This window comes from Oncorhynchus kisutch, linkage group LG9 (genome assembly GCF_002021735.2).
Source record: "Oncorhynchus kisutch isolate 150728-3 linkage group LG9, Okis_V2, whole genome shotgun sequence".
NCBI lineage: Eukaryota > Metazoa > Chordata > Actinopteri > Salmoniformes > Salmonidae > Oncorhynchus > Oncorhynchus kisutch.
Window position 1 is genome coordinate 14094028 of NC_034182.2, and position 25690 is coordinate 14119717.

The following is a 25690-nucleotide window of genomic DNA, read 5'->3' on the forward strand; positions in this document are numbered from 1 at the left end:
TTTGTTAGCAATGGTGTAATAGTGTAATAATTCGATTATATTTTTTATTTGTATTTATATACTACAATTTGTTTCTATTTGTCTTTGTTACTTATTTTTGTATATTTTGTATATATTTTTATATTTATATAGTTTTAAATGTTACAATTATTTATTGTTGTTCCAAATAATTATTGTTGTCTGAATAAAAATGACAGTTGGTGCAGAATGGTGCTTCTTTAAAAAAAAAGAATTATCTTTCATTGATGTCACCTCTAATGGAATAATAATTTATTGAGAGGGACAACCTGACGTCAAACCACATTCGTTTTCTCAGCAAACGCAAAATCCCAGGTATGTTTGACTCATCAGCCTTGCCGTAGTTTGGAGTCCGGAAACGTCACGAACTGGAAACGAAAAAGTTTTTCAACAAACAAGAGTAAGCAACTCAATATTAATCTTTCGTTTTATCATCGCTAATTATTTGTGAATAGCTTTAATGAATTGAAGTAGTTTTACTGTGATGTCTCTGGAATTGTGGGAGATGTCATCACTTATTCAACCTTACGCCGCGTAACTAGGTAGCCATTGTTGTGCTATGTGGCATTCTTGTCCTATTGACAGCAGCACCTAGCAAGCTAGCTAACTGGCTCTAATCTTCTGTCAATAGCAACAGTGTCCGTGTTTTTTGCTTGTCATCCAGCCAACATATGACAGCTAAATTAGGATGATTGTTGTGTTTATGACAATACATGTACACATTTTTTACATTCCCAAAATATGTTCTCCTTTCACAGTGGCTGAATAGCCTATTTCATCTGGATCTCATCCATAATGTTGCCTAAATTCAAGTGTCCCAGTCCACTACAAAACCTACACAAGCTTGCTACTGTCAGTGTTATGTCTGATCATTGAATCATGAGTCCCCCCAGTTGAATGTTCAGGAGGATCTGTTACTGCCTCAGCCACTGTCTCTACACAGCCATGTCACGCCTGGAGCCGGAGGAGGAGAGCGGGCCTGGGCACGAGACCAGCAGGGAGGTGGACATGTGGTCGTCAGTGCGTTGCCTTGGTTACCTGTCCAGTTTCAACCTGATGGTGGCGGTATGCCTGGGCCTGTACGTGCGCTGGGAGAAGACAGACGAGCCCATGATCCTTGTTATTTTCATCCTGGGTCTCTTCGTCCTGGGCATCGCCAGCATCCTTTACTACTACTTCTCCATGGAGTCAGCCAGTCTCAGCCTCTTCCACCTGTGGTTTGGCTTCCTTCTGGGCCTCCTGTGCTTCCTCAATAGTCCCTCGCTGGAGGAGAATGTGAAGGAGCAAGCTACTAACTACCTGCTGCTGGCTAGTGTGGCTTTGAGGACGGTGTGGGCATTAACTGATAGGATAATGGGCTGCGTTCACTATAAACCCACCCTGCTCTTGTCCGAGGAGCTACTCGAACTCCTGGGCTTTGGAATTGCCAGCACCACCATGCTGATGCACAAATCTATTGCCCTCATTGCCCTAGTGGTGGCGCTGGGGGCTCTGATCGTGAGCCTACGTGTTAAATCCCTCCTAGCCCTGCCCAACTTGGCCTGCTTTGCCCTGGTCACCTCCCTGCTGTTCTTCAAGGCCGTGGGGATAACCACCAATCCCTTCGCCCTGGGCTGCTACCTGGGCCGTCTGATATGTGACCCCCTCTTGGACGTCTACTTCAGCAGCCTGGGGGCCACCGAGCGCTGGCTGCCCCTGCTTTCCTGGGGACGTGTCTGGCGTCGACTCTCCCTGCTCCCTCTAGGGCTTGTGGAGATAGCCTTCTTCGTCCTAGCCGCTCTAAAGATGAGCCATCTAGAACTGTGGTACCTGGTGATCCCTGGATTCTGTGTGTTTGGCCTGTTTTGGACAGTCTGCCATGTGGTGCTGCTGATCACACTATGGGGCTTCCACACCAAGCTGAGTGAATGTCAGAAGACGCGCTCGATCCAGCAGTCAGACACACGCAGCCTGGACCGGGTCATGGCCTCGCGGGGGATGAGACACTTCTGCCTGATCTCTGAACGCCTGGTCTTCTTCAGCCTGGTGTCCACAGCCATACTGGCAGCTGTGTCCTGGCAGGTAAGATGCTACATAGTGGCAAATGGTGAATTGGCAGGGTAATACAGTGCCTTGCAAAAGTATTCATCCCCCTTGGTGTTTTTCATATTTTGTTGCATTACATCCTGTAATTTAAATGGATTTTAATTTAATGTAATGGAAATACACAAAATAGCCCAAATTAGTGAAGTGAAATGAAAAAAATAAACTATGAATTCACTCCCTTTGCTATGAAGCCCTTAAATAAGATATGGTGCAACCAATTACCTTCAGAAGTCACATAATTAGTTAAAGTCCACCTGTGTGCAATCTAAGTGTCACATGATCTGTCACATGATCTCAGTATATACAGTGAGGGAAAAAAATATTTGATCCCCTGCTGATTTTGTATGTTTGGCCACTGACAAAGAAATGATCAGTCTATAATTGTAATGGTAGGTTTATTTAAACAGTGAGAGACAGAATAACAACAAAATAATCCAGAAAAACGCATGTCAAAAATGTTATAAATTGATTTGCATTTTAATGAGGGAAATAAGTATTTGACCCTCTGCAAAACATGACTTAGTGGCAAAACCCTTGTTGGCAATCACAGAGGTCAGACGTTTCTTGTAGTTGGCCACCAGGTTTGCACACATCTCAGGAGGGATTTTGTCCCACACCTCTTTGCAGATCTTCTCCAAGTCATTAAGGTTTCGAGGCTGACGTTTGGCAACTCGAACCTTCAGCTCCCTCCACAGATATTCTGTGGGATTAAGGTCTGGAGACTGGCTAGGCCACTCCAGGACCTTAATGTGCTTCTTCTTGAGCCACTCCTTTGTTGCCTTCGCCGTGTGTTTTGGGTCATTGTCATGCTGGAATACCCATCCACGACCCATTTTCAATTCCCTGGCTGAGGGAAGGAGGTTCTCACCCAAGATTTGACGGCACATGGCCCCGTCCATCGTCCCCTTTGATGCGGTAAAGTTATCCTGTCCTCTTAGCAGAAAAATACCTCCAAAGCATAATGTTTCCACCTCCATGTTTGACGGTGGGGATGGTGTTCTTGGGGTCATAGGCAGCATTCCTCCTCCCCCAAACACAGCGAGTTGAGTTGATGCCAAAGAGCTCCAATTTGGCCTCATCTGACCACAACACTTTCACCCAGTTGTCCTCTGAATCATTCAGATGTTCATTGGCAAACTTCAGACGGGCATGTATATGTGTTTTCTTGAGCAGGGGGACCTTGCGGGCGCTGCAGGATATTTTCTTGGTAACTATGATCCCAGATCATTGACAAGATCCTCCCGTGTAGTTATGAGCTGATTCCTCACCGTTCTCATGATCATTGCAACTCCACGAGGTGAGGTCTTGCATGTAGCCCCAGGCTGAGGGAGATTGACAGTTCTTTTGTGTTTCTTCCATTTGCGAATAATCACACCAACTGTTGTCACATTCTCACCAAGCCATTTGGCGATGGTCTTGTAGCCCATTCCAGCCTTGTGTAGGTCTACAATCTTGTCCCTGACATCTTTGGAGAGCTCTTTGATCTTGGCCATGGTGGAGAGTTTGGAATCTGATTGATTGCTTCTGTGGACAGGTGTCTTTTATACAGGTAACAAGCGGAGATTAGGAGCCCTCCCTTTAAGGGGGGTGAATACTTTCGCTTATTATCTGTATAAAAGACACCTGGGAGCCAGAAATCTTTCTGATTGAGAGGGGGTCAAATACTTATTTCCCCCATTAAAATGCAAATCCATTTTTGACATGCGTTTTTTTGTTTTGTTATTCTGTCTCTCACTGTTCAAATAAACCTACCATTAAAATTATAGACAGATTATTTCTTTGTCAGTGGACAAACGTACAAAATCAGCAGGGGATCAAATACTTTTTTCCCTCACTGTATACACCTTTTCTGAAAGGCTTCAGAGTCTGCAACACCACTAAGCAAGGGGCACCACCAAGCAAGCGGCACCATGAAGGCCAAGGAGCTTTCCAAACAGGTCAGGGACAAAGTTGTGGAGAAGTACAGATCAGGGTTTGGTTATAAAGAAAATCTGAAACTTTGAACATCCCACAGAGCACCATTAAATCCATTTTTTAAAAAGAATATGGCACCACAACAAACCTGTCAAGAGAGGGCTGCCCACCAACACTCACGGACCAGGCAAGGAGGGCATTAATCAGAGGCAACAAAGAGACCAAAGATAGCCCTGAAGGAGCTGCAAAGCTCAACAGTGGAGATTTGAATATCTGTCCATAGGACCACTAAGCTGTACACCACAGAGCTGGGCTTTACAGAAGAGTGGCCAGAAAAAAGCCATTGCTGAAAGAAAAAAAATAAGCAAACACGTTTGGTGTTCGACAAAAGGCATGTGGGAGACTCCCTAAACATATGGAAGAAGGTACTCTGGTCAGATGAGACAAAAATGTAGCTTTTTGGCCATCATGGAAACGCTATGTCTGGCGCAAACACAACACCTCATCACCCTGAGAATAACATCCCAACAGTGAAGCATGGTGGTGGCAGCATCATGCTTTGGGGGTGTTTTTCATCCGCAGGGTTTTGGAAACTGGTCAGAATTGAAGGAATGATGGATGGCGCTAAATCCAGGGAAATTCTTGAGGAAAACCTGATTCTGTCTTCCAGAGATTTGAGACTGGGACGGAGGTTCACCTTCCAGCAGGATAATGACCCTAAGCGTACTGCAACACTCAAGTGGTTTAAGGGGAAACATGTAAATGTCTTGGAATGGCCTAGTCAAAGCCCAGACCTCAATCCAATTGAGAATATGTGGTATGATTTAATGATTGCTGTACACCAGCGGACCCCATCCATCTTGAAGGAGCTGGAGCAGTTTTGCCTTGAAGAATGGTCAAAAATCCCAGTGGCTAGATGTACCAAGCTTATAGAGACATACCCCAATAGACTTGCAGCTGTAATTTGCTGCAAAAGGTGGCTCTACAAAGTATTGGCTTTGGGGGTTGAATAGTTATGCACCCTCAAGTTTTATTTTTTTTGTGTCTTATTTCTTGTTTGTTTCACAAGAAAACATATTTTGCAACTTCAAAGTGGTCGGAATGTTGTTTAAATCAAATGATACAAACTATCTATTTTAATTCCAGTTTGTAAGGCAACAAAATATGAAAAATGTGAAGGGGGTGAACACTTTCGCAAGCCACTGTATATGTTAAACTAATATGTTCAACTAATGAATGAAAAGATGGATTGATAAATCAGTTGGTTTATTGATCAGCTGATTGATCTGAGCTTTTCATTTATTTGGGTTTTTCCTCATTGAGAGGATTTTAATTATCTTATTAGACAGACCTGACCATGATAGCTGCATAGCCTAGTAACAAAGCAAGACGAGTGGCATCATCAACATTGAAACATCAAGCGTCACGTAAGCCCCAGAGACTGACGTTTGCTAGAGGCCTGGCATGCATTCACAAGACAGTCCCAAGCCGGAAAGGAGAGCTGCTTCTGCTCTCAACCATGACCAAGTTAATTAGCACTTTAATATGCCTATCTCCTTACATAAAGAGCCATACATTTTTTAGCTTTACTCTGTAATCTGCTATTAGCATAACAGGCTACACTGTAGCAACTATTTGCCACATCATATAAGATCTCCAGCCATCTTATACTACTGTACCTGTAAACTTCCAGTTATTGCGTTAATGCTAGGCAAGTAGCATCATCATTGGCTTGCAAAAAAAAATAAAAATCCTTAATACTGCACGCAGAGATATTAACATGCTATCCATGAGTTTGTCTGGGTAGGTAGAAAACAAATTGTTAGAATCTCGCTATATCCCTTTAAGCTATGACCCACCATTTATTTTAATCATGAGCAAAAGCTGTTGGTTTTCTATCTAAAGTTGCAATGGGTCCATTTAAAGGCCCTGTGCAGTCAAAAATGTGATTTCCGTCCCCTTGTGTTTTATATATTTCCACACTATGAGGTAGGAATAATACTGCGAAATTGTGAAAATGATAATGCCCTTTTAGTGCCCTCAGAGACGAACCATCAGAGACAAAGCTTCACTTCAGGATTAAGATTGAATCCTACTACACCGGCTCTGATGCTTGTCGAATGTGGCAGGGCTTTAAAACTATTACAGACTACAAAGAGAAACCCAGAAACAAGCTGCCTAGTGACGCGAGCCTATCGGACGAGTGAAATGCCTTTTATGCTCGCTTCGAGGCAAGCAACACTGAAGCATGCATGAGAGCACCAGCAGTTCCAGATGACTGTGATAATACTCGCTGTAGCCGATGTGAGCAAGACCTTTTAAACAGGTCAACATTCACAAAGCCGCTGGGCCAGAAGGATTACCATGACGTGTATTCAAGGCATGCCTAAACGAACTGGCAAGTGTCTTCACTGACATTTTCAACCTCTCCCAAGTGCTTTGAAAGGCTGGTCATGGCTCACATCCCGGATACCCTAGACCCACTCCAATTTGCATACCACCCCAACAGTTCCACAGAAGACGCAATCTCTATCGCACTCCACACTGCCCTGTCCCATTTGGACAAAAGGAACGCCTATATGGGAATGCTGGTCATTGACTACAGCTCAGTGTTCAACACCATAGTGCCCACAAAGCTCATCAGTAAGCTAAGGACCCTGGGACTAAACACCTCCCTCTGCAACTGGATCCTGGACTTCGTGACGGGCCACACCCAGGTGGTAAGGGTAGGCAACAACAGGTCTGCCACGCTGATCCTCAACACTGGGGTCCCTCAGGGGTGTGTGATTAGTCCCCTCCTGTACTCCCTGTTCACCCACGACTGCGTGGCCAAACATGACTCCAACACCATCATTAAGTTTGCTGATGACACAACAGTGGTAGGCCTGATCACCGACAACGATGAGACCTGGCAGTGTGGTGTCAGGACAACAACATCTCCCTCAATGTGATCAAGACAAAGGAGCTGATCGTGGACTATAGGAAATGGCGGGCTGAACAGGCCCCCTTTAACATCGAGGGGGCTGTAGTGGAGCGGGTCGAGAGATTCAAGTTCCATGGTGTTCACATCACCAACGAACTGTTGTGGTCCAAACACACCAAGACAGTCGTGAAGAGGGCACGACAACACCTTTCCCCCCTCTAGAAGACTGAAAGGATTTCACATGGGTCCCCAGATCCTCAAAAAGTTATACAGCTGCACCATCAAGAGCATCCTTACCAGTTGCATCACCGCCTGGCATGGCAGCTGCTCGGCATCTGACCATAAGGCGCTACAGAGGGTAGTGCGTACGGCCCAGTACACCACTGGGGCCAAGCTTCCTGCCTTCCAGGACCTATATACTAGGCGGTGTCCGAGGAAAGCCCCAAAAATTGTCTTAGACTGTTTTCTCTGCTACCGCACGGCAAGCTGCTACTCGCTGTTTATTATCTATGCATAGTCATTCCCACCCTACCTACATATACATATTACCTCAACTAACCTGTACCCCTGCACATTGACTCGGTACCGGTACCCCCCTTTTATATAGCCTCGTTATTGTTACTTTTTAATAATTTTTTACTTTAGTTTATTTGGTAAATATTTTCTTAACTCTTTCTTGAACTGCACTGTTGGTTAAGGACTTGAAAGTAAGTATTTCACAGTAAGGACTACACCTGTTGTATTTGGCACGTGACAAATAAAGTTTGACTTGAAAAGGCCGCCTGAAATTTCTGCCTGTTTTGGTGGGATGGAGATTTGGCCTGACTGTTGACATCAGATGGTAAATTAGTAAATAGACTAATAAGAAACCGTTCCAAATCTCTCAGCTAATTTCAATTTTCCCCTCCCTACTCAGACCACTCCCAGACAATCCGAGCAAAATTCTTGCTTGAGAAATTGCTCTTTGCGAAGAAGCTTTTTTGTCCTTGTTATTTTTGACCATTTTTTATTTAAATCAATCAAGGTACTTAATTGTTACTCAGAAATTATTTGATATTGGGATAGAAACGACCTTTAATAAGTACAAGCGACCTGTAAAATGTATAAAAGGCTGTGGCAATACGAGCAGGAACAGCAGCATCTAGTGGACAAAACCTGGTACTTTCACACAAATTTATGGTGGAAAAAAGCTTCATACGCTTCATAATACTTGTCAAACATAGAGAACTGATACTGTATACTGGCGGTTGGAGTGAGCTTGGTTTGGGTGGGGTACATGGGTGGCTTTTGCCGATTTTATTTGGATTCCTCACCTCTTAGTATTTTTAAGTAGTTTGGTCCAAATCAGATGTTGGGTATTATATTTAATTAATATTATATGAATCCTATGATTGAAATCGCCAATTTGGATGCAATCAATTAGCTTAATTGCTCAGAGTTCAAATAGTCTTTTCAACAAAATAATGTTTGCAAGAATGCGACAGAAACTATTTCAACAACAATCGGAGATGGTGGGTGTCATGGCTTGCTGAAATGGAACTACCCTTAAAGAGATTCTCCTGTACCTTTTGTATACTTTTTAGCCGGTTGTTCTGAAAGTATTACTCACGAGCCAAAAGTGGTGTCCAAAAATGGTGTACTACGTCACATATGTGCAGCTATGTGCACCACGTAATTACTCTCTCTCTCTCTCTCTCTCCCTCTCCCTCTCGCTCGCTCTCTCTGCTGTGTCCACTGAGTCGTTGGCCCCGCACTGCAACCTCTTTGGATAACGATGGGCAGGCGTCTTTCTAGCTGTCACTCAAATGCGAGGGGAGGAAGCGTATTGGCTAGAACTCTAATTGCTAGGAGTCTGGCCCATGTGTGGGGGGGGGGGGGGGGGTGTAGGGAAAATGGCGCAGCGCAGCTTCAAAAAAGCAGTCACTTTCAAACTAGGGATTTCGTGGCTAATTAAGGTGGCAGTAATTCTGCCAATAGATGATGCATGTATGAACTACACATTGTCACATCCAGCCCAAGGTGGGAGGTTAAATATTTATATTTCTTAGTCACCAAAGTACTGTAGCATTTCTTTAAGCAATAATACTTACCCACTCACACACTCATCATAGTCAAATATACAATTCAGTGTCCGTGTTACCAAACATGTAGGCCTAGCTATAGCCTTGAATTATTTTTCTTTAATATAGGCCTGCTCTACAATAAAAGGGCTTGAAGGCTGGGATGGCATAAGAGCTTCAGTGTTGCGATGTCAAATCAGGACTGAGGAGATGATGATGGACCAGCTGTGAGGCCTTGGGCAGTCGGAGCTGAATTTAACAAGAGGTCTGCTGCCTCCATCCAAAACTGACGAGCTAATAATGAAGCAGGGAGCTCTGAAGTGATGTGGTAACCTTGCTGGTGCCTCGCTAATTGGACAAGTCAGATTGAGGAAAGAGTTAATAAGGATTTTAATTGCAAATGTGAATGTAACACAAGTGTAATTGAAGAAACACAAGGCTACATGGAAATTGTCATGGCAACGTCATAAAATAATTTCGATGCCTATTGTTTCTGTGTAATTTATGTTTATTTACTGAATTTTAACAGCTTGGTGAATTTGTATAACAGAGTCCATTGGGTAGGCCTATAGATGTGGCCTTGGAATTCACTTAGACTATCTTTGAAAAAGCTTCATTCTCACTCATTCCCACAGCTTCACTTGAGTGTCTTTGAAGGGTGTTTTGAGCTGAAGCCTTGTGATGGAATTGTGTTATGTCTGTATCTAAATAGCCAAATTCTCTTGTTTCAAAACATTTTTTAAAAATCACATGAATTGCTCTCTTGTGTTGCAGCCCTCAAATGGTGTGTTCATGAGTGTGTTCCTGGTGGTCCTCCCTCTGGAGTCTCTGGCCCACGGGCTCTTCCATGAGTTGGGCAGCTGCCTGGGGGGCACATGTGTGGGCTACGCTCTCGTCGTCCCTACCAGCTACAGCAGGTCCGTACACACGCACATATAAAGACTACGTAGACACATGTACACTGAACTCACACACACCAGGGTCTCCGTTAGCCGGTAATAGCCAGCTTTTGGCAAAAACAAATACATTTGCAAATACATGCTTATCGGTCTATAAGTTAATGTGCAAAATGTTGTGGAATTAAATTGTCGCGTGTGTATCTTCGTTATTCGTTATGTTTATCACACGCGCACAGCATATGAGTGGAAAATTTGTCACACAGCTAGAGGTCGACCGATTAATTGGCATGGCCGACTAATTGGGGTCGATTTCAAGTTTTCATAACAATTGGTAATCTGTATTTTTGGACGCTGATTATGGCCGATTACATTGTATTCCACGAGGAAACTGCGTGGCAGGCTGACCACCTGTTACGCGAGTGCAGCAATGAGCCACGGTAAGTTGCTAGCTAGCATTAAACTTATCTTATAAAAAGCAATCAATCTTCACATAATCACTAGTTAACTACACATGGTTGATGATATCACTAGGTTAACTAGCTTGTCCTGCTTTGCATGTAATCAATGCGGTGCCTGTTAATTTTGTCATCGAATCACAGCCTACTTCACCAAACGAGGGATGATTTATCAAAAGCGCATTCGCGAAAAAAGCAATCGTTGCACGAATGTACCTAACCATGAACATCAATGCCTTTCTTAAAATCAATACACAGAAGTATATTTTTTGAACCTGCATATTTAGTTAAAATAAATTCATGTTAGCAGGCAATATTAACTAGGGAAATTGTGCCACTTCTCTTGCGTTCATTGCACACAGAGTCAGGGTATATGCAACAGTTTGGGCCGCCTGGCTCGTTGCAAACTAATTTGCCAGAATTTTACATAATTATGACATAACATTGAAGGTTGTGCAATGTAACAGCAATATTTAGACTTAGGGTTGCCACCCGTTCAATAAAATACAGAACCTTTCCGTATTTCACTGAAAGAGTAAACGTTTTGTTTTCGAAATGATAGTTTCCAGATTTGACCATTTAAATGACCAAAGGCTCATATTTCTGTGCTTATTATATTATAATTAAGTCTATGATTTGATATTTGATAGAGCAGTCTGACTGAGCGGTGGTAAGAGTCAGCAGGCTCGTGAGCATTCATTCAAACTTTACTGCGTTTGCCAGCAGCTCATAGCAATGCTTGAGTCACAGAGCTGTTTAAGCCTATCAACTCCTGAGATTAGGCTGGCAATACTAAAGTGCCTATTAGAACATCCAATAGTCAAAGGTATATGAAATACAAATGGTATAGAGAGAAATAGTCGACGCGTCATAATTCCTATAATAACTACAACCTAAAACTTCTTAACTGGGAATATTGAAGAACTGGGAGTATTGAACCACCAGCTTTCATGTGTTCTCATGTTCTGAGTGTAACAGTATAGCTTCCGTCCCTCTCCTCGCTCCAACCTGGGCTCCTCTGCACACATCAACCACAGTCACTCACGAAGCATCGTTACCCATCGCGCCACAAAAGCCACGGCCCTTGCAGAGCAAGGGGAACCACTACTTCAAGGTCTCAGAACGAATGTCACCGATCAAAACACTATTAGCGCGCACCACCGCTAACTAGCTAGCCATTTCACATCGGTCACATGAGCAAGGAACTTAAACGTTAGCTTTTTTACATGGCACATATTGCACTTTTACTTTATTTGTGTTTTTGCATTATTTATACCAAATTGAGCATGTTTCATTATTTATTTGAGACTAAGTAGATGTTATTTATGTATTATATTAAGTTACAAATGAAAGTGTTCATTCAGTATTGCTGTAATTGTCATTATTACAAATATATAAAAATTAAGATTCAGATTAATCGGTATCGGCTTGTTTTGGTCCTCCAATCGGTATTGTTGAAAAATCATAGTCGGTCAACCTCTACACACAGCGCGAGAACTGCTGTTACAGCTTCTCAAACAGCTAATTTGTTGCTGCTGGAGTGAAACTTGCTTTTATAAGCCCAATCATTGCGTACCAATTCTAAATGCAATTGCGTATTAAACTGTTTTGATGGCCACGATTAAAATTGAAGCAGGCTTCCCATTCGTAATTGAAGCACGCTTCTCATTCGCCATTCAAGTGCATATAGGCAACGGTATAGGCAGGCTTCAGCATGTCACACACCACTTTGCAATGAGCTGGAGCAGTATGCATTTTGAAAACATATATTTAACTGTTTGAAACCTTTTACTTCATATTATGAGGCATGTAGCCTATTTCTCTCATGTTCTATTGGTTTTCAAATCAACTTTCTTTCATTGTCCAGTAACCAAATGCACAATCCTAAGCTGTGTTCGATACTAACCATACTATTTTTGATGTGAGTATAAAGTATGGATATAGTTAGTATGCCAAAAGTTCACAGATGTCGTACTAAATTCGCCAAAATACAAAGTATTCGAGCAGTGTACACTATTTCCGTGCTTTTAGGGTCCATGATGCAATTCTTCAGAAAATGGGTGTGGCTTCACAACGTTTTCACATTTGAAGAAAATGTCGGAAAAAATGCAGCCAAAGTCCGACGAGAAAGGATACAAATTCATTGCTTCATTGCTTTTCTTAACATTATGACAAACGTTAAGAAAATGTTGAGCAATGTAATAAAGTCCTGTCTTTTCAAGTAAGTTACGTTGGCTGACAATTTTAACTACGCTATCCTTATAAAGAGCATAGCATTACAGCAGTATGTTAGCTAGTTGGCTACTAATACATAGAACTTGCCAGGCTGTATTTTAACTATCTGATATCTTACTAACTATTTTCTATCTAACTATTCACATCATTCTTAGCTAAGTGGCATAGTCATTGTGTGTTTCAATGGACATGGTTAATTCAGGCTACCTCCCCCCGATTTCAGAACACTCTCGTCTGAGTGTGCCAGAGCGCAGAATAACTGATGAATTTAGGAACACTCAACACCCGTTGAATATGGCCAGTGGCAGTAAACGTTGGCCAAAAAAAAGCGTCATTAAATTGTTTCCAGTCACCAACGCTCTGGATAACATGAAAACAGCCTAACCAGCTCTGCTAGGGCAAGTAAAATGGTTAGAGTGAGGTGTTCTCTCATTTGTGGTTGGAAGTAGCTAGCCAACATCATCAGTCAGTTAGCTTGGGTGCTTGACTGCCAGTGAACACTCGGATCAACCCTACTCCTCGGCCAGAGTGTCCAGTGTGCGCGCTGAACGTTCCGAGGGTGAAACACTCAATTTATGAATGGACAATCTGACAACACTCTGAATTTACGAACTGCCAGAGCACACTCTTTCACTCCAGATAGAATTTGCAAACACACCCGAAATCGTAAGATGTCTAGCTGGTCATTTTTTATGCTAACAAACTAGCAAGAGGTTGCATAGCAACAGCATCAACTTCTGGTAGACAGGCAAAGCGCTAGTACGCTCAACTGAAACGATACCGTTCATTTACAGTATACTAAAATGAACTAATAGTATGTAGTATATATTCATGAAGTGTATAGTATACAGAATGTTAGTATGGGTATTCGAACACAGCTCTAGTCATATTAGCAACCCATGCTAGTTCTTGAATCTTTAGATCTCCCCTCTTTCCATATTTCTAACAGATATTTGTATCTCTGTCACATGAAACCGCTTGCATGTGCAGTTTGCATTTGACAACTGTATTTTTCCGCTAATTGCATTACGGAACAAACATATCTGTGTAGCTTACTGCCTTGTGTGCTTTGCTAAGCTTATACTGTGAAGAAATAATAGTTTATCAACATTTTAAGCTAAACATTCTGATCTGTTGCATCAGACTCATTGCTTTTAAATTTGTTACATTTTTTTTTATGTAGCCGAGGCCTACTAGTTGTATGAATTTGGGATCTATCATCTCATAACTGTCCCAGGGTCTGTTTGGAATAGGCTATTTCTTTCTCGCATTGAACGACAAGCGTTCATAAGAATAGGTCAACCTTTCGACTATGGGGGATATTGCATTGACGTAGGCTAGTGATTTTGCTGTTCGTTACTCGTCTTGTTGGCTGATGAAAAGTGAATGTGGCAGTTATTCTTATATCTTAAAAGTGCGCATTGGAATTCGGTAAGAAGGATGCTGTTATGTCCTCGAGTTGCATGTTCTGTGACGACAAATGATCTAAATGTGATTTTTGTCAGTGGGCGGACACCCTAATCAGGTTATGCGCCCAATGCATATGGGTCCGGTAAATTTCTCAAATGTCTGTTAAATTAAAGTACTGCCGATCAAAAGTCAAGACGCCACATTTTCCTAATGGAAACTCTGACACTCGTACACAGACCTCACACGCACACAGACCTCACACGCACAGACACACATTTACTTTATTCTTCTCCACAATCATTACTTCCCTGCACCCAAGTAAAAAAAAAAAAAAATAATTAAATCTTATCTTTACAGCATCCAGAGGGACAGACCATAATTTCAATTCCCTCACTGGACAAACCAAGTGGAAAAATATCCCAATAAACATGGCCCTAATGTTTCCCCCCTTAGGCTGCTCTCTCCCTGGCATACTAAGTGGCTGTGGATGGAAAATGTGTTTATGACCAGGCAGGGCCACTCTTTGTCCAAAATGGTACCCTATCCCTTTGACTAGGACCCATAGTGCACTACTTTTGACTAAAACCCTATGTAGGGAATAGGGTGCCATTTCAGACTCTGCCTCTATGATGTAAAAAGGGCTTTATAAATAAATGCGATTGATTTGATTGATCTCTCTGTGGTGATTCGGATGCAGGCCCATACATCTGCTCTGTATGCCAGGGCTCTGGATGTAGGCCCCAGCGGGAAACCAGAGAGAATGTTGAGAATATAGCAGTGTATTATCTACTGTTTGATGGGTTCAGATCATGTTTTTACAATGGTAAGTGGCCCCTTGGGAAGATGAGGAGGAGAAGAAGGGAACGGCGAGGGACAGAGAACAAAGGAGAGAAAATCAGACAGGGACAAAGTGAGAGGGTGCAGGGGAGAGAGAGAGAGAGACATGCTTTTAGAGAGGGAGGACAGAGGGAAGGAGATAGTAGGAGACTAATATGTTCCCATCTTTGTATAGATAAGGCCAGGTAAGTGAAACAAATCTGTCACGTCAGCCTCTAACAGCCACGTTATCCACTGTCCCCAGTCATCTCAATACAACTACTCAGTCAAAATCTAGTCATTATTTAAACAGAACTCTCTCCAATCTATCCAGCCCAAAGTCTCTCTCAAGATCATAATAACTCTGCTTTAAGATGATGTGCTTTGAGTTATGTAGATGTCTCTATGATTGAATGGAGAAAGTCGTGAGTAATGCCAGGCACAGAGATACAGAGTGAGTGGGGCTATGTTGAGTGACGGAGACTGGGGCAGCCTTGACTCCTGCCCTCATGCCTGGTGCTGTGGGATGGAGAGAAAGAGGTGTGCCGGATCAAACAGGTGGCTCTGTTTTAACCTCTGAATCTTGTTGTTGGGTCAGGACTCATCTCCATCGTTATTCTCGCTCATCTTAGCCTTACTCACACACACAGACATGCACATGCACACACACACAAATTCATATTATCTCATGTTCCATCTCTACTGTACTGCCAGTGCCTTCACCTCTCTTTCACCTCTATTCCTTTTCATTCTCTACATTCTCCTCGTCTTCCTCTTTTCAATTCCGCTCTCCGTCTCCACTTGCCATTCTCTGCTCATATTAATTCTCGTTCTCTCCTTTCCTCCACCTATCCTCTCATCCTCTCTTTTCCCTCCACAGCCCAGACGGCCAGCCCACCCTCCTACCTCCGGACCAGGTGCAGGAGCTGAACGTGCGCTCCACGGGCATGTTGAACAGTGTGCAGCACCTCTTCTCCCACCACATGATCGAAACGTTTGGCTGTGACTACTCCACCAGCGGGGTGACTTTGGAGGCCCTGCAGGCCAAACTCAAGGCCTTCCTGGAGCTTCGCACGGCCGACGGGCCCCGCCATGATACATACGTGGTGTTCTACAGCGGGCATACGCAGCGCACCGGGGCCTGGGCACTGGCAGGTGAGGGTCACCATAGCTTACAGAGGCTGGCTGGCTGAAAACCAGCAGACAAGCTTCTTGCCTATCTCTGTCTCTCATCGTCTATCAGTGTTTATTTTACACCTACTTATTTCCAGACTAGATCAAACATGAAAAAAAACAAATACAGGATAAAATTAAGGTTAAATGTTTGAATAGAACATGATGATAAGTGTAGAATAGTATATTTTTGTTTTTGACAAACATTTAAACGTTTTTCATTCGTTTTTGAGAAATGTCTAGAACAACAACAGCAGTAGTTAGAACAAGCACACAATATTTAGTAGTCTGCCAGATACAGTGTGTGCCTGTACTTTTCATTAATCCATGGCGACTTAGTAGAAATGAAGAGTCCAACATTTTCCCAGTGTGATAACTGAAGTTTGTCTTCAGTGGCTGCCGACACACGCCCACGCTTTATCACTGCATGGTGCAAGACAAGCTCAGTGACAATTAAACATGACTAGACCATTAATGTACTCCCACTCGTAACTTTTCCTTTTCAACATGAACCCAGACCACTTTTACCTTTTGTCTTTAATGTCCATTACTTACTCACCACCTACCGTAACCACCTACCTTAACCACCTACCTTAATCAAATACATGCAGACAGTCGTCGTGGCTCATCGGGCAAGTCAGCTGTAATAAGTGTAGTTAATTAGTATTATTATTGACCCATTAACCAATTATTATTTAATGGACTGAGGAAGGAATATATTTGTATCATACTGTACATTCTAAGCTATGATTACAGTAACCTTTGTTATCAAACTAGCTACTAAACTCCTAACATGCGGGGTCAATACAAAAAAAACGTGTATGTATTGTTTTCCTAAAGATACAGATCCGACTACGGACCAACTAAGTCTTCTAGTAATATGTGTCAAAACATCAACGCGGCCACAGTACACCACACCACTGCTCCCAAATTGTACTTTAAGCATCAGTGTGTTGCGACCACACAGTATCACTCCTCCTAACCAGTCCCTTTCTGAGCAGCTCCCAAACTGTAAAGAAATATCTTGGCACCATCTACGGGCACCTCTTAATCTTCCTGCCATGGAGCCCACTGCCGTATTAATCCTCATGAAGGATACTGCGTGTCATACCCCATGTCACAGTGTTTGAGCAGTGGAGGCCGAGTGGAAAACAACCCAGGCTCTGGCTGGCGTTGGAGCTTTACAGAACGGACTGGGAAGAGCGGGGGGGGGGGGGTGTCTCTGGCACTCACACTCAATCACATAGGCTACTCACGTGCACATATACACACTCGTACTCCGCTCACGTTTCTGCCACAGAGGAAGGGTGCCCAAACAGAGAGCAGTCCCTATAACTCAAGATTTAGGTGCCTTAGACTAGGGATAGGCCATACAGGTGTGTAGTTGTAGACGGTACACAGAATAACGATAGAGAGGATTGGACCAATAACTTGACTATTCACATGTTCCTTTTGTTTACATTGTGCCTGTTCTGATATAGAACATATCAGCTGTTCGCAAATGGTTGTTCCTTGTTTGTCCCAGCCTAAGACTAGGGTTGTGGTTATTACAATGTTTTATTTCTCTCTCTACCAGGAGGAGACTCTCTGCGTCTGGAGCAGCTGCTGGAGTGGTGGAAGGAGAAGAACAGCGGCTTCACCTCCCGTCTCATCCTGGTCCTGGACACAGAGAACTCCATGCCCTGGGTAAAGGAGGTCCGCAGGACGGAGGGAGTCTACTTGGCCGTGCAAGGGGCCGGGCTCACCCCCGCTGGCGACATCGAAGGCGGGGTCGCCCCCCGCCTTGGGGACTTCACCTCGGAGTGGGTGGAGTTCAACTGCAACCCGGACAGCACCACCCAGTGGTCGGAGAAGGACAGGGCGGTGGCGGCGGCCTACGGCGTGTCGAAACACTGGAGCGACTACACGCTCCATCTTCCCACAGGGAGCGACCTGGCCGAGCACTGGAAGACCCACTTCCCCCAGGCTACCTATCCTCTGGTGCACCTATCCAACTGGTGCTGTGGGCTCAACCTCCTCTGGCTGTGTGGTGTGTGTCTGAGGTGCTTCAGGCGACTCAAACTGGGCTGGTTCCCTCCCAATATACTAGACACGGGACATGGCATCAAACTGGTCCACTCATAGACTGACTGAGCTGTCTGTCTGCCTGGGAGATCACTTGCCTGACCACTCACCCTGAATTGAATTCCTCTGCTCTATCAATCGCTACCTACTTTAAGTCTGAAGCTGTCATCCTAGAAGTTGACTTCAAAACAAATTCATCAGTGATTGGTTAGATTTGTTATAGACGATCCAATCAGAGAATCAAAGTAAATAACGTCATCGGGTAGTCCGGCTCTGGCCCAACCCATCTGTTTCTGGGGCCAATCAGATTGGTCAGATTGTGTTCGCGTTCTAGAAATCGTCAGGGGGGGGGGCAAATCCAGACTCATCGTGGAGAAAAAACATCTGTTGGACGGAGCAATGTGGATGGGTAGCCAGGCAAGGAGATCACAATGGAGTTTCAGCAGGTAGCCTAGCGGTTAAGAGGGTTGGGCCAGTAACCGAAAGGTCGTTGGTTCAAATCCCCGAGCCGACTAGGTGAACAATCTTGTCGATGTGGCCTTGAGCAAGGCACTTAACCCTAATTGCTCATGTAAGTTGGTCTGGATAAGAGCGTCTGCTAAGTGGCTAAAATGTAAATGTGTTGACCTATGATCTATGGTAAGTTATGTGTAGACAATCACCAATAGAATATGTGGTAAAGTACAGTCACCACAATAGGCCTGCTTTCTATGGTAAAGCTATAGACAATCACCGCAATCAGTCTTATTGCCATAGACTTCAACCATGCTAGTGTGGGCCTTGTATCTAAATGGTACAAGTAGACAATCTCCACAATATTCTGTGTATCTATGGTTTACTGACATCCACCCTATAGATTGTGTTACTTTGTGAATTGAACTTTCTCGGGACATTGTGCTTTATTTTGAAAGTGTAATATATAATTATTTCATAAGTGTTTTTTTCTGGGAAGATTTTTGTAAATCGTTTGTCATTTTTATTTCCCCTTTTGAAACTGATACCTTACAGATTTTACAATTAAAAATGTCTAGCCAAAGATTTTGGGACAATTTTCAAGATTTGTGTCTTGCCTTGCATTTGGTGTTGGTTTCTGTTGACTGACTATTTAAAATTATGAGACGAAAGCCTTATTTTAGCACCCAATTCTGTTCCATTAGATGGATCACCACAAATGTGGTTAATTCATTGATTTGTTTTTTTAAACATTCATTTTATAAATGTGCTGCATCAGTGTGAGTAGGAGGAGGGAGTGTTGACAATTGGTCAGCCTGACAGGATCCATATAGCTGCAGGGATATACAGTACACAGCTCCCTGCCTGGCGCCACTTTGCTGCAGTTGTTTTTGAGTCAAATCCACCGTTAAAACAATGACTCACCACATGTAGCCTATCATTGAATCACTGTGCCCTCATTGGTTGCGATGGCCATGGTGACCCATATTGGCCAACCTTTCTGCTTCATTTGGTGCTCTCTCTCACTCTCGCTGCGATGCTGCCTTTATGATACACTGTGATGTTTATGCAAAAAAGGTCCAATTGTATTATTCTACATATAAATGAAAGCCGAGCTTTTTGTCTCGCTATGTCTTTGATGTCCTGATAAGAACCAATGTGATGCCTTATCTCAGATTATGCTGGAATAATAAAGTGAATATGTAAAACGTTGATCACGTATCTATTGAAAGTAATTGCCTTTTTGTCAAATAAAAGCCTGTGCAGCTGCGCAACATTCTGGTATTTACCTGGGCATTGAAATGGGAAGTTTACCTCAGAGATGAAAGGAGTCTGTCGGTTTAGTTTGGAAAGCACGTTCAATGGGTTAAATTGGGCCCAGTCGCCTCTACATAATTGCTTGTCTATTAGTTGTGGTTTGATAGGATGTGTAGAGGGAGAGAGGAAAAATAAAAAGCAAGAGTGGGAAAGATGAATCATGAAATGGGGCATGAGAGAGGACAAGACCCAGAGGTGTCCCTAGCCATCCGTTCCAATTCCAGACATTAAAACGACATGGTTTACAGACATTGAGCAAATACAGGGCCTTGGTGTAGATATGTTATTGTTGGCAACAAATATTGGGTTTGGGAACGTTGAAGTCCGGACAGATGTTGTAGGAATAATTGTCCTGTGCTGCTGTAAAAAGCTGTCAGTTCTCTCTCTCTCTCTCTCTCTCACTGGGGAGTCTAGCTGGACACAAAGCTTTCGCTTCAGCTTAGTCGCCCTTTCTTCAACATGTTTGGTGGAAATTCAACACCAGGGACATCTTAAGTCAATATTAAATGAATCACTCTTTAACACACGTACAAAGTACAAGTCTGCCACAAGCTCCGTCAGGGTGGTCCCCTCGGCCCTCTTATATACCGCTACCCAAAAAACCTACATAGGCATGGTTCATAGGGTTGGTTCTTGCAGGTGACTGGCTGTTATCGCTCTTTGCTCAGATTCTCTAGAAACTATCTTAACTTCCAGATCATATTCTGCCCATAGGTCTGTAGAGGAGGTCACAGTCACCTGCACGAACCAAGAGGGAGTGAGAGAAGATGCATACTGTGTACAATTCAAGGCTATGTCTTCAGAACATAAAATGTTCCCTTGCAATGTCTCCCAAGGTAGAGCTGCTTTCGATGTTCACACTTGATGCGTTTTATTGGTTTCATAGAGCAGGTCAGTGAACCGTGGCATGGTGCCTGGAAGATACTATTAGACTAGAGAGAGGAAGGGATGAAACAATGTTGATAAGTTTTGGGAGGAATAGAGAGAACTCCAGTGTCAGCTTTGCTGCTTTCATACAGGCCTGCATCCTCATACAGGCCTGGTCTCTGTCTTGTCTTTCTATTGGCCAGGGCTGAAATAGAGTGCTGTTATTGGGTAAGGTCAGTGATTCATGTATACAGGAGGAATCTATTATTGGAATATTAGATTCAAGGCTGGATTAATCTCCTAAACTGGATTCGGTAATAAAAGAGCCAGTCTCTCTCTCTCTCTGCAGCCCACATCAGTGGTCTCTCTTTCGCTTGCTTGCTCTTCACTCTCTCTGCAGCCCACATCAATGTGCTGAGTCAGAGCCTGCCACTCACTCACACACTGACAGTAGGACTACCCAGCATGCTTCAATCAGCAGCTGTGCTTCATCTGTACTGAGTGGTCAATTTGGGCCCGTCAGAAAATGCTTCCCTAGTATAGGAAAAATGATGTGCGTGAGTGTTATCCAGACTGTATTTGAGCATTACTTTGCTGTTTATCGTGCTTTTGTAACAGTGAATTAAGTCACTTGAAAGAAGTGTGCTTGAAAGAACTGAAACATTGACATAGCCCACAGTAGGAGGTCATGGGTAGAAAATCTTCTAGAGATCTTATTTCACTGCTAGACAACACACCGATATGAAATGATTCACTGTCTTCATTTAACCATGTCTCCACAATAAGGCAAGCACACATCATTATTCCTAGTCTCATTCATTGTTTCCAAGCCTTTGTATTGTTGCAATATGAACCATCATGCAAGTACTGTATGACTAGGAGCTCATTCCACTCTTTCCTATTCAGAGGTATGGTCTATTCTCCTCTGTGTCCTTCAGGCCTTTTTAAGTGTGCTGCTCACAGTCATTCAGCATCTGCTCGTTGCGAGGGAAATCTACTGTAGATGTATGAATACAGAATTCCTCTCTTCTCTTCTCTCTGGCTGTAAATGGGCCTGACCAGCTGCTGGAATAATGGGATGAGATTATTGATTCATTCGATGCAGGACCGCTCCAACTTTCCCACCCAAAAAAGACAGTTGATATTGCTGTGACATTGAAATGTCAGAGGCATTATCTCTAATCACAAGAGGTGAGGATGCGTTTAGTGGCCACTTAACCACTGAACGCTTTCCTCTCCACATTATTATTTTATTTTATAGGCGGCTGCCAAATACAAAACGTTCCATCCAGCTCACTTGTCCTTCCTTCATCCAGCAAGGAAATTAAACAAACTAGCTACCTTTTAGGTCTTTTGAAGTAAAAATGTCTTTCTCTGTCCTTCCATCGATCTGTCTGTCTGTCTCCTTCATACCAATAGCATTCATTTAACAACAGCACACTTCTATTGAAGGGAGGACATCATTGATTTAAATCTCTAAATCAAAGTATAGCCGTGCCCAGAGATATTTTAGGAGAGAAGTAAGAGTGAGACTTTTCTGAAAACCAGAAAGGGAATTTTAGCGTCAAAGGCCAAAAATGTCAAAATTACATTCAAATCCCGAACTATGTCTACATCGCTGTGTGTAGTGATACATTTTCATACTTTCTATAGGATTGGAGGTCAGGGCTTTGTGATGGCCACTCCAATACCTTGAATTTGTTGTCCTTAAGCCATTTTGCCACAACTTTGTAAGTATGCTTGGGGTCATTGTCCATATGGAAGACCCACGTGACCAAGCTTTAACTTCCTGACTGATGTCTTGAGATGTTGCTTTAATATATCCACATAATTTTCCTCCCTCATTATGCCATCTATTTTGTGAAATGCACCAGTCCCTCCTGCAGCAAAGAATCCCCACAACATGATGCTGCCACCCCCGTGTGTCACGGTTGGGATGGTGTTCTTCGGCTTGCAAGCCTCCCCATTTTCTCTCCAAACATAACGATGGGCATTATGGCCAAACAGTTCTATTTTTGTTACATCAGACCAGAGGACATTTCTCCAAAAAGTATGATCTTTGTCCCCATGTGCAGTTGCACACCATAGTCTGGCTTTTTTATGGCGGTTTTTGAGCAGTGGCTTCTTCCTTGCTGAGCGGCCTTTCAGCTTATGACTCGTTTTACTTTTGTACCTGTTTCCTCCAGTATCTTCACAAGGTCCGTTGCTTTTGTTCTGGGATTGATTTGCACTTTTCGCACCAAAGCACGTTCATCTCTAGGAGACAGAACGTGTCTCTTTCCTGAGCGGTATGACGGCTGCTTGGTGCCATGGTGTTTATACTTGCATACTATTGATTGTACAGATGAATGTGGTACCTTCAGGTGTTTGGAAATTTCTCCTAAGGGTGAACCAGATTTGTGGAGGTCTACAATTTTTTTCTGAGGTCTTGGCTGATTTCTTTTGATTTTCCCATGGTGTCAAGCAAAGAGGCACTGAGGTTAAAGGTAGGCCTTGAAATACATCCACAGGTACACCTCCAATTGACTCAAATCAGAAGCTTCTAAAGCCATGACATCAAAATTATAGTTTGTTAACAAGAAATTTGTGGAGTGGTTGAAAAACACTTAGGTTGGAGTCATTAAAACTCGAATGTAAACTTCAGACTTCAACGGTATTATTGATTTTATTATTATTGATTTCTCGTCAATTTACACACAGAATGTTTCAAGTTTATAAAAATAAAAAACTGAAATATCTTCTTTACGTAAGTATGACACTTTGCTATGAGACTCGAAATTGAGTCTATATAAATGTATTTATATAGCCCTTAAATAGCCCTTCGTACATCAGCTGATATCTCAAAGTGTTGTACAGAAACCCAGCCTAAAAACCCAAACAGCAAGCAATGCAGGTGTAGAGCAAGCAATGCACGGTGGCTAGGAAAAACTCATTAGAAAGGCCAAAACCTAGGAAGAAACTTAGAGAGGAACCAGGCTATGAGGGGTGGCCAGTCCTCTTCTGGCTGTGCCGTGTGGAGATTATTACAGAACATGGCCAAGATGTTCAAATGTTCATAAATGACCAGCATGGTCAAATAATAATAATCACAATAGTTGTCGAGGGTGTAGCAAGTCAGCACCTCAGGAGTAAATGTCAGTTGGCTTTTCATAGCCGACCATTAAGAGTATCTCTACCATTCCTGCTGTCTCTAGAGAGTTGAAAACAGCAGGTCTGGGACAGGTAGTACGTCCGGTGAATAGGTCAGGATTCCATAGCTGCAGGTTTCCATTGATCATCCTTGAAATGTTTCTACAACTTGTATGGAGTCCACCTGTGGTAAATTCAATTGATTGGACTGGATTTGGAAAGGCACACACCTGTCTATATAAAGGTCCCACTTTTGACAGTGCAGGTCAGAGCAAAAACCAAGCAATGAGGTCAAAGGAATTGTCCGTAGAGCTCCGAGACAGGATTGTATCGTGTCACAGATCTGGGGAAGGGTACCAAAATGTCTGCAGCTTTGAAGATCCCCAATAACACAGTGGCCTCCATCATTATTCATTTGAAGTTTGGAACCACCAAGACTCTTCCTAGAGTTGGCCACCCGGCCACCCGAGCAATTGGGAGAAAAGGGCCTTGGTCGGGAAGGTGAGCAACAACCCGACTGTCACTCTGACAGAGCTCCAGTTCCTCTGTGGAGATGGGAGAACCTTCCAGGGGGACCATCATCTCTGCAGCACTCCACCAATCAGGCCAGACTGAAGCCACATGACAGCCCGCTTGGAGTTTGCCAAAAGGCACCTAAAGGACTCTGACCATGAAAAACAAAATGTTCTGGTCTGAATGCCAAGCGTGACATCAGGAGGAAACCTGGCATCATCCCTACGGTGAAGTGTGGTGGTGGTAGCATCATGCTGTGGGGATGTTTTTCAGCGGCAGGGACTGGGAGACTAGTCAGGATCGAGGGAAATATGAACGGAGCAAAGTACAGAGAGATCTTTGAGGAAAACCTGCTCCAGAGCACTCAGGACCTCAGACTGGAGGCGCAGGTTCACCTTCCAACAGAACAACGACCCTAAGCACACAGCCAAGACAACGCAGGAGTGGTTTCGGGCCAAGTCTCTGAATGTCCTTGATGGGCCCATCCAGAGCCCAGACTTGAACCTGATCTAACATCTGTGGTGGGACCTGAAAAATTGCTGTGTTGGGGATCTACAGAGAATAATGCCTTGTAATTATGGGGTATTATGTATAGATCGATGAGGGGGGGAAAATCTATTTAATCCATTTTAGAATATGGTTGTAACGTAACAAAATGTGGAAAAAGTCAAGGGGCCTGAATACTTTATTAGCAAGTGCATCGGTGATGTTGTACCCACAGCATCTATTAAAACATTCCCCAACCAGAAACCGTGGATTGGTATCATTCGCACAAAACTGAAAGCCCGAACCACTGTTTTTAATCAGGGCAAGGTGACCGGAAACATGACCGAATACAAACAGTGTAGCTATTCCCTCAGCAAGGCAATCAAACAAGCTAAGCATCAGTATAGAGACAAAGTAGAGTTGCAATTCAACGGCTCGGACACGAGGTATGTGGCAGGGTCTACAGTCAATTACGGACTACAAAAGAAAAACCAGCCCCGTCGCGGACAACAATGTCTTGCTCTCAGACAGACTAAACAATTTCTTTGCTCGCTTTGAGGACAATACAGTGCCACTGACACAGCCCGCTACCAAAACCTGCAGGCTCTCCTTCACTGCAGCCAACGTGAGTAAAACATTTAAACGTGTTAACCCTTGCAAGGCTGCAGGCCCAGACAGCATCCCCAGCCGCGTCCTCAGAGCATGCACAGACCAGCTGGCTGGTGTGTTTAAGGACATGTTCAATCAATCCTTATCCCAGTCTGCTGTTCCCACATGCTTCAAGAGGGCCACCATTGTTTATGTTCCCAAGAAAGCTAAAGTAACTGAGCGAAAAGACTGCCGCCCTATAGCACTCACTTCTGTCATTATGAA

The 25690-nt window shown here is 43.4% G+C and overlaps 1 protein-coding gene across 1 annotated transcript; it reads left to right on the top strand.

Moving 5' to 3' along the window:
* Positions 1–297: 297 nt before the first annotated feature.
* On the top strand, positions 298–19776 carry LOC109896786 (transmembrane protein 168-A). Its single transcript, XM_020491137.2, has 5 exons — positions 298–418; positions 777–2079; positions 9775–9917; positions 15696–15970; positions 17565–19776. The coding sequence occupies exons 2-5, from the start codon at positions 916–918 to the stop codon at positions 18110–18112; spliced, it is 2130 nt and encodes a 709-aa protein (XP_020346726.1). The 5' UTR covers positions 298–418; positions 777–915; the 3' UTR covers positions 18113–19776.
* The last annotated feature ends 5914 nt before the right edge of the window (positions 19777–25690 follow it).